This window comes from Tachypleus tridentatus, chromosome 10, assembly GCF_004210375.1.
Source record: "Tachypleus tridentatus isolate NWPU-2018 chromosome 10, ASM421037v1, whole genome shotgun sequence".
NCBI lineage: Eukaryota > Metazoa > Arthropoda > Merostomata > Xiphosura > Limulidae > Tachypleus > Tachypleus tridentatus.
Window position 1 is genome coordinate 166650522 of NC_134834.1, and position 14336 is coordinate 166664857.

At 34.0% G+C, this 14336-nt stretch overlaps 1 protein-coding gene across 1 annotated transcript in view; it reads right to left on the bottom strand.

The window, feature by feature from the left end:
• Positions 1-14336, bottom strand: part of LOC143230859 (uncharacterized) — a 226756-nt gene that overhangs the window by 122173 nt on the left and 90247 nt on the right. Inside the window, exons 14-17 of the mRNA XM_076465126.1 lie at positions 14053-14205; positions 11425-11514; positions 7314-7438; positions 3717-3927 (exon numbers count right to left, since the gene is read on the bottom strand). Of these exons, the coding sequence (XP_076321241.1) occupies positions 3717-3927; positions 7314-7438; positions 11425-11514; positions 14053-14205 (579 nt within the window). The remainder of the gene's footprint in view (positions 1-3716; positions 3928-7313; positions 7439-11424; positions 11515-14052; positions 14206-14336) is intronic.

Consider the following 14336-nt stretch of genomic DNA (forward strand, 5'->3'; position numbering starts at 1 on the left):
TAGAGGGAAGGTAGCTAGTCATCACCACCCACCGCCAACTCTTGGGCTACTCTTTTACCAACGAATAGTTGGATTGACCGTCACATTATAACGTCCCCACAGCTGAAAGGGCGAGCATGTTTGGCACGACGGGGATGCGACCCCGCGACCCTCAGATTACGAGTCGCACGCCTTAACGCGCTTGGCCATGCCGGGCCGTGTATAAGTTATTAGTGACAATGTTGTCAAATAAAGTTTACAATTTTTCTAATCGACTTACGAATATGTTTTATTTATATTATTATTTACTGTAAAATATTTGTTTGTTTGGAGTAAAGTACAAAACGGAATATTCGTGCTATGACAACCGCGAGAATGGAAACCGGTTTCTAGTGTTATAAGTCTGCAGACATACCGCTGTGCTGCTCTGGTCTATTGTAAAGTAATGCTTAATTACATCTCCTACGTTTGGTCAACCAGTGGATCAAAGGTTCGTTTAAACACTGAAATCAAAAGTTTGATTATTTGCGTTGAACAGAGCACTTGGACTAAGGCTTAGTTTTGCAGTAAAACAAACAAACGTTTGATCGTACAGCTATGAAGCTTTTGCTTTCATTTATCGCTTTTGAAAATGATTTATTCTTGGAGAAAAATTTATGTAATTGTAATTTATATATTGAATATTCACTCATAATTATACTGTCATACTTCGGTTATAACCTGCCTATAAAATGTTCAAATGAGAGAGGTAGATACAATCCATAAAACACATTGATCTGAAGGAGGGCGGATAGCTTTTCAGTAGTTTCGTATGATCATAAGAACAATATTATAAATTACAATTATCCTTAACTAGATTTGTGCTTTGTATATTCAAACTTTCAGCAACTAAAATAATATTAAAATTACACTTGATCCTACAAATATTTTCCTAATATAAGTAAATAAATGTGTAACAAAACAGTTGACTGATACCGAAATTAGCTTCAACTAAATAACATCAAAATACAGGAGCGAGCTGCCCTATTCCAAACTCTACATATTTCACACAACAGAAATAAATTAAATAAATTTCAGTTATCTTAAAATTTGAAATTTTAATTTATTAACACGGTCAAGTTAGCCAGAATATCTTCACACCAAAAAAAAAAAAAATTACTGCTGTTCAAACACAATAACTAATGAGTGAAACTTTATGATTTCATCACAAAAATTACGAGAGATGACAAAGTGAGAAGGACCCCGACTATGAGTAACATGCTCTAATGTTTTATGACCGAAAACTAGAAAGTGTCATGAAAAGTCAGATGCTTTTATTAATTACAAACTGTACAATATTCCAAAATACTTCCAATAAAACGAACATTTTCAAGTTCAGAGGCAGTCATAAGCTCAGTAAGTCGTTACAAAAATCAAAATGAAAAAAGAGAAAAGTTTGCAATTTTATTGATAATAAATGACCGTTTGCTCCTGGAAGTGAAGTTAAACGTTTTTACCGTACAGAGTTTTCCAAAGATTAACCATTTACAACTCAGTACAACTAATAATGTATGTGAGTCAAATAATGTATTCCTGAGAGCCTATCACGTTCCAACAATTATTCTTTTAAAGCATACTTATTTTGTGGGAAGAAAAGGAACTCTAAATCTTGAGGGGCCTAACCTGGCCTGATGGTTAGGGCGCTCGACTCGTTACACCAAACACACTCGCCCTTTCAGCCGTGGGGGTATTATATGTGATGGTCAATCCAAATACTCGTTGGTAAAAGAGTAGTCCAAGAGTTGGTGGTAGATAGGTGGTAATGACTAGGTGCCTTCCCTCTAGTCTTACACTGTTAAATTAGGGACGGGCAGCGCAGATAGCTCTCGTGTAGTTTTGCGCGAAATTCAAAATAAACAAACAAACAATCCAAATCTCAAGAACAGGAAAAAAAGTCGAAATAACTAAATGTTAGAACACAAATAAATATAATAACAATACGATATTTAAATTATTTGCCACCTATTCCTGTTAATAAATATCTACTTTATCCGATGAAAAGATACTTCTTGGTTTTATAAGCTACCGATAAAAAGCGTCAAGACACTTATTTTGTTAGAAAAGCAGCCACATGGGAAAGTAATATCTTCAACAGAATGGTAGCCACATGGGAAAGTAATATCTTCAACAGAAAGGTAGCCACATGGGAAAGTAATATCTTCAACAGAAAGGTAACCACATGGGAAAGTAATATCTTAAACAGAAAGGCAGTCACATGGGAAAGTAATATCTTCAACAGAAAGGTAACCACATGGGAAAGTAATATCTTCAACAGAAAGGTAACCACATGGGAAAGTAATATCTTCAACAGAAAGGCAGTCACATGGGAAAGTAATATCTTAAAACAATCTGATTTACCAAAGAACGTCAAAAGGTATGTGTCGTCAGTAAAATTATGTACTTCTTCTACACTACTGTTAAGAGTTATTTGTCGTTTGTTTTGAATTTCACACAAAGCTAGCTGTCCTTAATTTAGCAGTGTTAGACTAAGAGGGAAGGCAGCTAATCATTACCATTTACCACCAACGAAGAGTGGGATTGAAAGTTTCGTTATTACGTCCTAACGGCTGAAAAGGCGAGCATGCTTGGTGTAACAGGGATTCGAACCCGCGACCCTCAGATTACGAGCCGAGCGTTCTAACCATCAGGTCAAAATTTATTTTATAATGTATTTTATGTACCTTCAGAAGAGAACTACGTTGTTTAATATTACGTTTTCAACTATGTCTAGCCTAATATGCATTGGGTAAGGACTTACAACCGAAACATTGCATATTAAATAAAAGGTGGACATAATTTTCTAAAGTCAATAGTCATTTATTCTGAATAAAATGATATTAAAACTCCAAAATGATAAATAACACACAACGTTAAAATAGGTACACAATTAAAAACATTATAATTAAGGTCAGTATGTGACCAATAAAAAGTTGACTCTATATTATTCGATGTTGCAACGTCATCTTCTGCATGTTTTTTTATTATTTTAACATTATACACAACTGCCAAAAATAATATTCATTAAACGATGCGATTACTAAAGTCGAAACGTAAAAGTTTGCATTTATTTATAAAGTAAAGAGTTAGGCTTAAATTTGTCCTTATGTCACGAACACGATATGGCCAATGATTATTAACAGTAGTAGCTTAAAACAATTATTCTTGATAAAATATCTGTAAAAAATATAATGAATTTTTTTTAAATCAGATATTTTATTTGGCGAGTGTTCAACTGAGAAGCAAAAGGAAATCAAAGAGAAAATCAATTAAACAGAAGGATTCCAACTCTAATAACTGAACCATACACTTTTTTAACATTTGATATTTGGCTTATCGAATTGCTCAGTGTGAATGTATATACTCATTAAATATTATCGTAGTGACTTTATATTAAAACTATTGTGTTTACTTGTAAAGTGAATCTGATTTATATGTATATAATATTGTTTTTTCTCCTTGAGAAAAGAAATCAAATTCAATACGTATAGCAGGCCAATATTTTTAAATGTATTACGAAAAGAATTCTCAAACAAAAAACGTATATACTAAATTATTTAAATTAAAAATACCTGACAAATACATATCTTTGGGGTTAATTTTTTTTTTAAATTCATAAATCGATTAGTAACGTTTAGAGATTAGAATATTATTTTCAAATGTGAATGTGAAATTAAAACTTACAAATATAACTAACCTACCTCAAAGGGGACTGCGTCAAAAAAAATCGCCAGGAACCAATTGAGTGTAACAGTTGAGAGTTCGATATCATTCGACACCAGGTGGCGGTAAAGGTTCGGAAGCTTTTCTCTAAGAAGATCCTTTAACACTTCTTGATCGGCCTGCGCACCAATTAAGTTTTGATCGAAGTAGTTGGGAGTGAAATATTTCTCGGTGATTGCAACTAAACAACTGAAGTAAATAAGAACCTTTGTATATATAAACTTATTATCACAGAGCAAATATAATTATAAAATAACTGTAAACATAGAACACTTTTTTTTTCTTATTCTAATAGTTTAGTTTCTTTTGAATTTCGCGTAAAGCTACAAGAGGGCTATCTGCGCTAGCCATCCCTAATTTAGCAGTGTAGGACTAGAAGGAAAGCAGCTAGTCATCACCACTCCCCGCCAACTCTTAGGCTACTCTTTTACTAACGAATAGTGGGATTGACCGTCACATTATGACGCCCCCACAGCTGAAAGGGCGAGTATGTTTGTTGTGACGGGGATTCGAACCCACGACTCTCGAATTACGAGTCGATTGCCTTAACTACCTGGCAATGCCGGGTCTATTTGAATAGTAATATCAGTTGTACATCATACGAAAAGCAAGATATATCCAATGTTTATATAATACAACTGTGTGAACGATCGCATATATTTAAAGAGTTTTGTGTTATATCTCAACAAATACACGTGAAACTTGTAAATACGTTACAGAGCAAGGAATTGAATTATAAGCAATGTTTATATGAATTACATATTTGTTTAATTTCGAAAGACTTTAATGGTTATTAATCATGTACAATTTTAGAATTTGTTATGAAACAAATATATTAAAACGAATTTTTATTATTATTAAACATAAAGCTACACAATGGGCTATTTGAGCTTTGCCCACCACAGGTACAGAAAAATAAAACTGTTACACCAAAGGTCTACAAAAACTATGAGCATGTTAACATATGTAATGTATTTTAAATATGCCATTGTTTCGTAAGGCCTTCTAAGACCATTGATACTATGTAAAATCAAGATATGAATAACAAAGGTCAATATTATTGTATCTGCCTCCCAGTGACACCGCTGTATGGCTGTGAACTTATACTACTAGTGACCGAGTTTCGATACCCGTGGTGAGCAGAATCCGGATAGCTCATTGTGTGGCTATGTGTTTAACTACAAACCAGATAAATTATTATATTTACTCTTTTCTCCAGTGAATAATATACGTGTAATTTTTCAAATGAAGTTTTAAACACTTCAACTGATACAATTAAAATTAATCCATACACAATCAGTAACGAAAATTAGTATCAGTAACAGTATAGAAACTGTGAGAGTTATTTCAAAATAATTTATATTATTGGTGATTAAATAAAATAAGCAAACGCTATTTACTGCCATCTGGTGAACTGTTTATAAACTTATAAATTATTTTATACAATATTCCTTGGCAGTAAAATCTTTGGTTTTTATTAGTTTAATTAGTGAAAGAAATGTTCTCGATACTTTATAAAAGTATAATGATAAATCATTCGGTAGAAAATGTAACAAATTACTGTGATAATCAATAATAACTCTCAATCAAAACAATCTACCTACCTAGATTCGAACTGAAGATTAACAAAGTAAATAACGTATTCAATTTACTACACCAGTCTAAAATAGTGTAGAGTATCAAAAAATAAACACTTAAATAATTATTAAAATTGAGTACCCTTGCTGTTACCCAAATTTCCGACCACAAACTTGATTATAATTCACGAAGTTCAGTCAGATTAGATTTGGGCTCGGCGTGGCCAGGATGTTAAGGCACTCGACTCGTAATCTGAGGGTCATGGGTTCGAATCCCCCTCACACCAAACATGCTCGCCTGTTCAGCCGTGGGGGCATTATAATGTTACGGTCAATCCCACTATTCGTTGGTAAAAGAGTAGCTCTAGAGTAGTGATGACTAGCTGCCTTCCCTCTAGTCCTACACTGCAAAATTAGGGACAGCTAGTGCAGATAGCCCTCGTGTAGCTTTTCGCGAAATTCAAAATAAAACAAAACAAACAAGATCAAACTTAAGTTACTCATAGATCCGCATAACAGTAATACAAAATAAGCTTTATCTTCCTGTCCCTTAACCATGAAATATAAATTAAAATAGAGAATAAATGACTGTACTATTTAATAATCATAATTAGTTCACTGAAATGGTAAAATAATACTTAATATTTAAAATCATGATACATTACGAATAAATAATAGCTAAAAATCTTAATGCTATAGGATCCTTTGTATTTTTATTTTAAATCAAATGTTGGTATAATTACAAAGTACTAAAGATACAGCAAATGAATCATTCAATTAAAAAGCACTGAAGCGTATAATATAAATTGCTTTTTGTTTATAAGTGGCTGAAAGAAAAAACAAAGTATGAGAAGTAAAAAAGTCTTCATATTAAATCCCCTTTTGAACGTGAATAACAGTCACAAGTATGAATGCGAAGAAACTAATGTTTTCACACACTTGTCCTTGTAACAAAGCGTGTAATATGCCTCTACATGGTAGATGAGGCTTAATCTGCGTCATCAGAGGACAAATGACTGAAATTTTACTTTTGAAGAGGCTTATCAACACATTTCTTATTAGCAAACATCAGTTAAGGCAACTGTAAAAGATGTCTTTCAAACTGTACGTTAAAAGCTAATATATAATGGTTATAATAGTTATAAAAATGTTCAAAAATTCACATTATATTTGCGGAGATTATTTAGTTGATGTGACTATGCCCAGAAGACCTACATAAAAGGCTCTATATAAAAGCCACATAAGCGTTGAAGCTGTCTTTAAGAGACTTATAGGTAGAAACTATATTAAGTTCTAAATGTAACTAGTAGGATGACTTAGGTTGACTGAACACTTGGAAACTGTTACAAAAATTTGGTTAGAACAGTTTTGTTCAGATCTCATTGAAACTGTCCATTAAGAATGTTTTAACATTTAGTTGCAAGAGTTGTAAAAGTTATCTTCTTAAAGACCTAGATTTAAAATAAAATATTGCATGCTGAATATGATTGATTATAATTAAGCACAAAGCCACAAAATGGGCTGTCCGTGGTCTGCCACGGCGGGTATCGAAACCCAGTTTCTTGAGGTGTATGTCCGCAGACATACCGCTGTGCCTCTCGAGGGTTACAGCCTCAACGCACTGAACAAATGAAAAGTTCCTAAAGTTTATATCAAGATCTTCGCAGAAAAACCGAGAACTATAAAATATTAAAGGATGGTAAAATGTTACTTACTAGGCCCGGCATGGCCAGTTGGTTAAGGCACTCGACTCTTAATTCGTGGGTTCGAATCTCCGTTACAACAAACATGCTCGCCCTTTCAGCCGTATGGGCGTCAAAACGTGATGTTCAATCCCACTATTCATTGTTGAAAGAGTAGCCCAAGAGTTGGCGGAGAGTGGTGATGACTAGCTGCTTTCCTTCTAGTCCTACACTGCTAAATTAGGGACGGCTAGCGCAGATAGTCCTCGTGTAGCTTTGCGCGAAATTCAAAAAAGAAAGAAACAATGTTACTTACTAGAAAGCGTCCTCTGGTTCAAGAAATAGCAAACACATGCCGACGAGAAAGTTCATTCCTTGACAGTAGCCCAGACTTGGGTTGTGTAGACAGAAAGCTTGAAGAACTTGCTGCATCTTACAGATCTACACCAAAATTGTAATATACATATAGATGGATTTCAGTTTAAAGATCACATATATTGATGTTTTGATTAACTGTTCTAATCTTCCGAAATAAAAGTATCATTCTTAAAGAACTACGATTATGTTACGTCTTCCGGTGGCTCAGCGGTAAGTCTGAGGGAATATAACGTTAAAAATCGGGTTTCGATACCTGCGGCGGGCACGACACAGATAGCCAATTATGTAGATTTGTGTTTAATAGCAAATAATCTGTGTATGCATTATAAAAATGGCATTCAGTCTCATTACAAGGTTCCTGGTGTTCTTGTGGTTTAGATCACTGGTTTGTTCAAGACACGAAAATTTATCTGTTTACCCTAAAAAAAAATTACGTTACAAGATTTCTTTAGTTTGGAAATCTGCGCAAAGCTACATGTTAGCTGTCCCTAACTTAGCAGTGAAAAAGTAGAGAGGAGACAGCTAGTCATGACTACTCACGCCAACTTTTTATTACCAACGAATAGTGAGACTGACCGTAACTTTATAACGCCCCGATGCTCAACAAACTGGCCCGGCATGGCCAGGTGGGTTAAAGCGTTCGACTCGTAATCTGAGGGTTGCGGATTCGAATCTCGGTCGCACCAAACATGCTCGCCCTTTCAGCCGTGGAGGCGTTATAAGTTATGGTCAATCCCACTATTCGTTGGTAAAAGAGTAGCCCAAGAGTTGGCGGTGGGTGGTGATGACTAGTTGTCTTCCCTCTAGTCTTACACTGCTAAATTAGGGACGGCTAGCACAGATAGCCCTCGTGTAACTTTTCACGAAATTCAAAACAAAGAAATAAAACTGAACAAACTCTAAATTTCTACATAAATACGCAAACATACAACCACTCCATAACAGACTTCTAAGCAGATTTTTCACGTACTTTAAGAAAAGTTAAATAAAAATGAAACGTTACGCATATTACATTTGTATATCACACATGATCTAAGCCTTAAACATGTACTATACGTTTAGTAATATGCCACCTTGTTGGCTTATTTTACGTAAATACACATAACACACTGTATAATAAACAACAACACGAAAAATATTGGAATATATGGACTTTATATAGCGAGTTTGTCTCATCGTAAATGATGAACTTTAAAACATAAATGGACGTGGCCCTTATAGGGATTTTGAATTCGTATCAATGAACATTTGTGAAAGCAATACCCTGTTCTACGTTGTGTTCAACATTTAACATTTATCCCAAACATAAAATATTATTAACACCATAAACGCGGGAGGAAGAAGTAAAATGTGTACCTGAACCTCCCAGGTCGACCCAGTAAAATGTGTACCCGAACCTCCCAGGTCGACCCAAAATACCGACAACTAAAAACGGCGAATTGAAGTCCATTCGAGTCAATAGTTCAGTGTATTGGATATTTATTATGTGTTCAGTTGGTTGGGATTTTTACTTCGTATTCAAATAGTATTACAATAAGTAAGAAATTTAACTACACTGCTGGCACACTTCGGGTATACACCAGCAACGTTATCATTTATTTTATCAGAATATTTTTTAACAATTTCACATTATTTTACGCTTATGGCATTATCACTTTAACTGGGATCGAGAAAAATGTTACATCAATTTCATTAAATCTACTTAAGTTCGTCTTTAAAATTAGCGATTAACTTTCGCATATTTTAAGTTCATTGTTTAAGCGCTGCTACGTATGCGTTCTTATTAATTCAGTAGTTCTTCAGGGACTGCGAAATTTTAAACAAGGACTTCAAAAGAGATCACAAGAGGATAATTAATTGCGAACATTAGCTGCCAGAGATTAATTTGAAAGGTTCGAAATGACGCGAAATAAATTTGCAGAAAGCGGAAACGTCTTTCACGTAGACAGAAATCGTTACTATGGAAACCCTACCAATAAAACCAAATTTCCGACTTTGTAAAAGTCACTTTGAAAAACGTGAGTTGACCGTTCAGACACTACCAGTTAATTATCAAAACGTCAATTTTGTACCACACGCAGATACTTCTATTCAGTTTAACAACATGTTATTTGAATGATAATGAAGTTTGTGATTATAAACGTCTCGAGCTCTTGGTGATTTTGTTTTTCAAAGCAGAAACTCTTTACAAAGAAATTTGCAGTAAAGGTCACATATTAGCACAAAGCTAACAGGTGGGCAGAACAGCTGATCCGTTTGGCTATGTGTAAAATTGAGTTTAAACATAAATGTCGAATAATTCGTTCTAACATTTTGTCCGTATACGCACCCACGTAAGTACGTCGACTACCAATAGATAAATAAACACCCACTTGAGAAATAATGCGATTTAATTTAACAAACAAACGTAAAATATTACCATTAGTATCAAGTGAATCCACCCTTTGCAATATTTAATCCATAAACACTGTTACTCTTGGATGAGTAATGTCCCTGGACTAATTGAAAGTATACACTACACTGTGAGAACAGGAGCAAGCAGTAGGAAACTAGTTTTGACAACTTGTTGGTTTTCTCTGTCCTCTGAGAAGAAATGTTGCTCATATAGCATGCGCTATACCTAACTATGAAATTCCTTTAAGGACACAGTTCAATTTGAAGTGTTCTCAGATGTGTTAAAATTCTTAGAAGACTACGTGTAACCGCAGAAGATACACAAAAAGTTTGAAACTAGTTTTCTAGTCTTTGTACTAATATTTTGTTCCAAAGGTTTGTTGTTGTTTCTTAAATTTAAGTAACTCATACGGTCGTGTATATTCTAAAGTACTGTATCTTTAGAAGTTTGCTGTTTGGGGCCCTTTCGCATGAAATGGTCAAGAAATAGACAATATAATCTTGGTAATTTGTTTGCTTTTGATTGTTTGGCTTGGTCATAAAAAAGTGGTAATGCCCTGATCTTCAAGCCGTAGTTTTGTAACTCAGGCTGGATGAGCATGAAATTTAAAAAAAGTGGTAATGCCCTGATCTTCAAGCCGTAGTTTTGTAACTCAGGCTGGATGAGCATGAAATTTAAAAAAAGTGGTAATGCCCTGATCTTCAAGCCGTAGTTTTGTAACTCAGGCTGGATGAGCATGAAATTTAAAAAAAGTGGTAATGCCCTGATCTTCAAGCCATAGTTTTGTAACTAAGGCTAAATGAGCATGAAACTATTCGCTTGTCTTATAAGTTGGTTAATCATCCGTATAGACAACTAGAAAACTGTGATGTATTGAGATGCAGTGACCGTTCCCTCATGTAACACAAGTTGTGATTGTCCAGCACCAACTCCATAACAGAAATATCGTCATACTTAGTTGTGGCTTGCAGACGATTAAACGAAAGCTCTCAGCAGATAGCTATTAAATCTAACCCTCCAAAAATTGTGAAAATCAATCTATCGTTCAACTATGTAACCTTGTGGCAATACTAATAACCATGCCATGAACGACAGTTAATATTTTTGCTTTTTAACTGTTTGGTCGTTACTAAGCCAAAGATGTATTTGTACGTTGAGGTTATATGAAGTCATGAAGACGGTCGATTTGTATTCAAGGTAATTCTGTCAATATATTGGTTTGTTCGTTTATTTTGAATTTTAGCAAAGTTACAAGAGGGCTATCGGCACTAACCGTCCCTAATTTAGCAGTGAAAGAGTTAGAGAGAAGGAAGCTATTCATCATCACTCACCGCCATCTCCTGGGTTACTCTTTTGCAAGCAAAAAGTAGGATTGACCGTAACATTATAACTTCCACACGGGCGAAAGGCGAGAATGTTTGGTGAGACAAGGATTCGAACACATGAAGCCTACATATTGGTAAGCTGTGTATAGTTAAACACTGTGTATTACTAAAAGTCAAGAGGCATGAACATAAATGTGCGTGGATTTTTACAACTTGAAAAAACAAATTTAACTCATCCTTCCATAGTCCGGACTATAGACGCCTCATACTAACGAACGTTTTATTATACAACAATAAGCCAATAAAATAATTGTTGAAACAATACTAACCCCATCAGCATTCGGCTCACAAAATCGAACATTAGTTGGAATAGTCCGCAACAAGTCCAAGTCTATCTGTCTTCTGTTTTCGGAAATCACCTGTGTAGAAGAGAAGCAATAGGGAACAATATAAAATTGACCACGAGAATACGGGAGTAGTTTAACCTATCATTAAATTTGACCACGAGAATACGGGAGTAGTTTAACCTATCATTAAAAGTTATCAGCACCTAAACCAAAACCTAGAATATTTGTGCAAAAACCAGAGATAAAATCCACTTGCATATACCTAACTATACCTGCTCCAAAGAACACATACAATGTTTTGGGATTACACTTTCTTCATTGTCCAATTTTCTTTGTTTCATATTCCAAGTTGTCAGACTGCTACAGTAGAGTTGTAACAATGTTTAGTAGAAACAGAAAATACGAAACTAGCTAAATAAGTTGTTTTATGGTGAACACCCATATATTTGTATGTATGTATGCTTCCTAAGAGAAACAAACAATTATTTAGTTTTCTTCCAATTGTTTGTCAACGGGTTTAAATACTTAATTTGAAAATCTGTCTCAGTGGCAATTACGCCAGTGTTAATTGTATCCCTTAGAGATAAAACTGTTATATCGTGACATTTTTGTGTGAATAGTAAATTACGACAAACTCGTAAATTCTATTTTTTCTCTCTCAAAAGACAAGGTAAACTCATTTGAATTCCAAAATTATGGCGATTAAAATTATTTTATTTCTTTAATAGCTTTAATAACGGAAGAGGAGATTTAGATCTTTGTATGTGATTCTAATTTAGAAACTTACGTGTTTCTAAATACTTTAAATTAATATTGATTAAATTATGTACGAACATTAAAAGTAAATAATCACATTTAGATTTAAGTAATTTTATGAAACCTTTCAAACGAATTAGCTGTTTTTCTATGTATTATAAACTGTGATAAACATAAAGATGAACGGTTATATCAACAGTATGTATAGAAATCTGCTCCTGATCAATAAGTAATCCTGCAAAAACGTGCAGCTAAAGAATGCAATAAGTAAAGTGATATTTTTGTTTTTTCGTAATATACAACTTTATCACACATTATTTGTTTCCTTACAGCAATCCCCCTATAAGTGTGCGGAATTCTAATGCTAATATATTGTGTTTTGATATCCGCGATGAACAGAGCACAGATAACCTACTGCGAAACTTTGTGTTTAACAACAAATAAACCTTGTAGCGATTTAACAATTTATTTGTATTTTCAGTTTTTTCCAAGTACGTTTCTTTGTGATACATGTTGATTGATTATGTAGGCCTACATGATAAAGTAATGAATGTAATACTACATGCCACCTGGCGGTATAATTTATTCAAATTAGTTTTCGTGCTTTTTTATTTTACTCCATCACCATTCTCTGATTGGTACTCTCTTTTACTCAATTACATTAATATTTAATATAACATCCGGGCAACAATGGACCGTTTCTGGGATTCAGGAATGTAATTTAACAAAAGGCAAAGAAAGTCTTACGTCCCCCTCTTTCCACAATTCATCTAGGGTTCTACGTCATGAGGTAATTTGTACGTATGTAGTAATTTAGTCTGACTAGGATATTTCACAAAAACTGACATTTGCTGCGCCCTTGCAAGCCTCGGTGCAGTTCCCATATTACTCTATCTAAGTGATTCACATGGACCATTTGGTCTTTTAAGGTTGTCTATACATACAAACCCTCGAATCAATAAACACATTTAAACACACCATTCATTTTCCAGAAAATCATCGATTCCACTCCTAAAGCCCTCCAGTGGTACAACGGTATTTTTGCGGATTTTACAACACTAGAAATACAGTGTCGATACCTGCGGTGGGCAAAGCACAAGTACCCCACTGTGTAGCTTTGTGTTTAATTACAAACAAACAAATAAATCCACTCTTAAACTCCTGTAAAGTTCTAGTCTTTATTATTGCTTATTCCACAAGCCAATCAGTCTGTTTAAACTAGATTAACAGGATAAATACAGCTTAGGTCCCAGATCTTAAGCTCGTATTTTCTCGAACTATTACTTTTAGAATATAGCACAGGGAAATCAGAAGCCTTTTCCCTGTATACCTGACGGATAATCTTGTAAACTACAATAAGATCACTTCTTACCTTTCTTTTCACTAGAGAAAAATAAGTTAAGTGATCTTTATGGATCCCTATGAACCTTTCATTAGCGAAATCCATTCTGTTAGATCTCCTCCAATAATTAATTATGATTAATGAAAAATTGTCACCACATTTATACAATAAACAATAGCAGAATAAATCTTTAGTACAATTATTATTAAAATAGATTAACTGACAGAAAATAATTTTTAAAGTTCTTACTTTATTGACTCCACAATTCTGCTAGCTATACGAAAAATATGTTTAAAAAACACATTATTTTTAATAAAATGATCTTTGGATGTTTTTCAAAGTATATAGCTCTCTATATTACTCTGTACAGTGAGCAAGATTAATTAATTTAATTTAAAATACAATTTTCTTGACTGCATAGGTAAGAAATAATAAAGTCAACAATACAATTAACACTGAGTGTTAATTTAAGGAATTATATAAATGTCAAATAAAAAAATAATAAGAAATACCCCTGACTCGGAAGCCATTTTACTCAATTTGTAGTAGTACTGAGGTCCTTTACTGTCCATTACGTCTTTCACTTTCTGCCGATAGAGTGCGCGCCATACGCGACCTCGTAAATGAGATGGTATTCCCCCACGCACCAGACCTTTTAATTCTTTCTGTTGTAAAGAAGATAAGAAGAGTGAAATTATATTTTATGATATACTAAGATGTAAATAAATAGTTAATTAAACGATGGCATTATGAAGTCTCTGAATATTTTATTTTTTCATTTTTTACAGTCCTCACT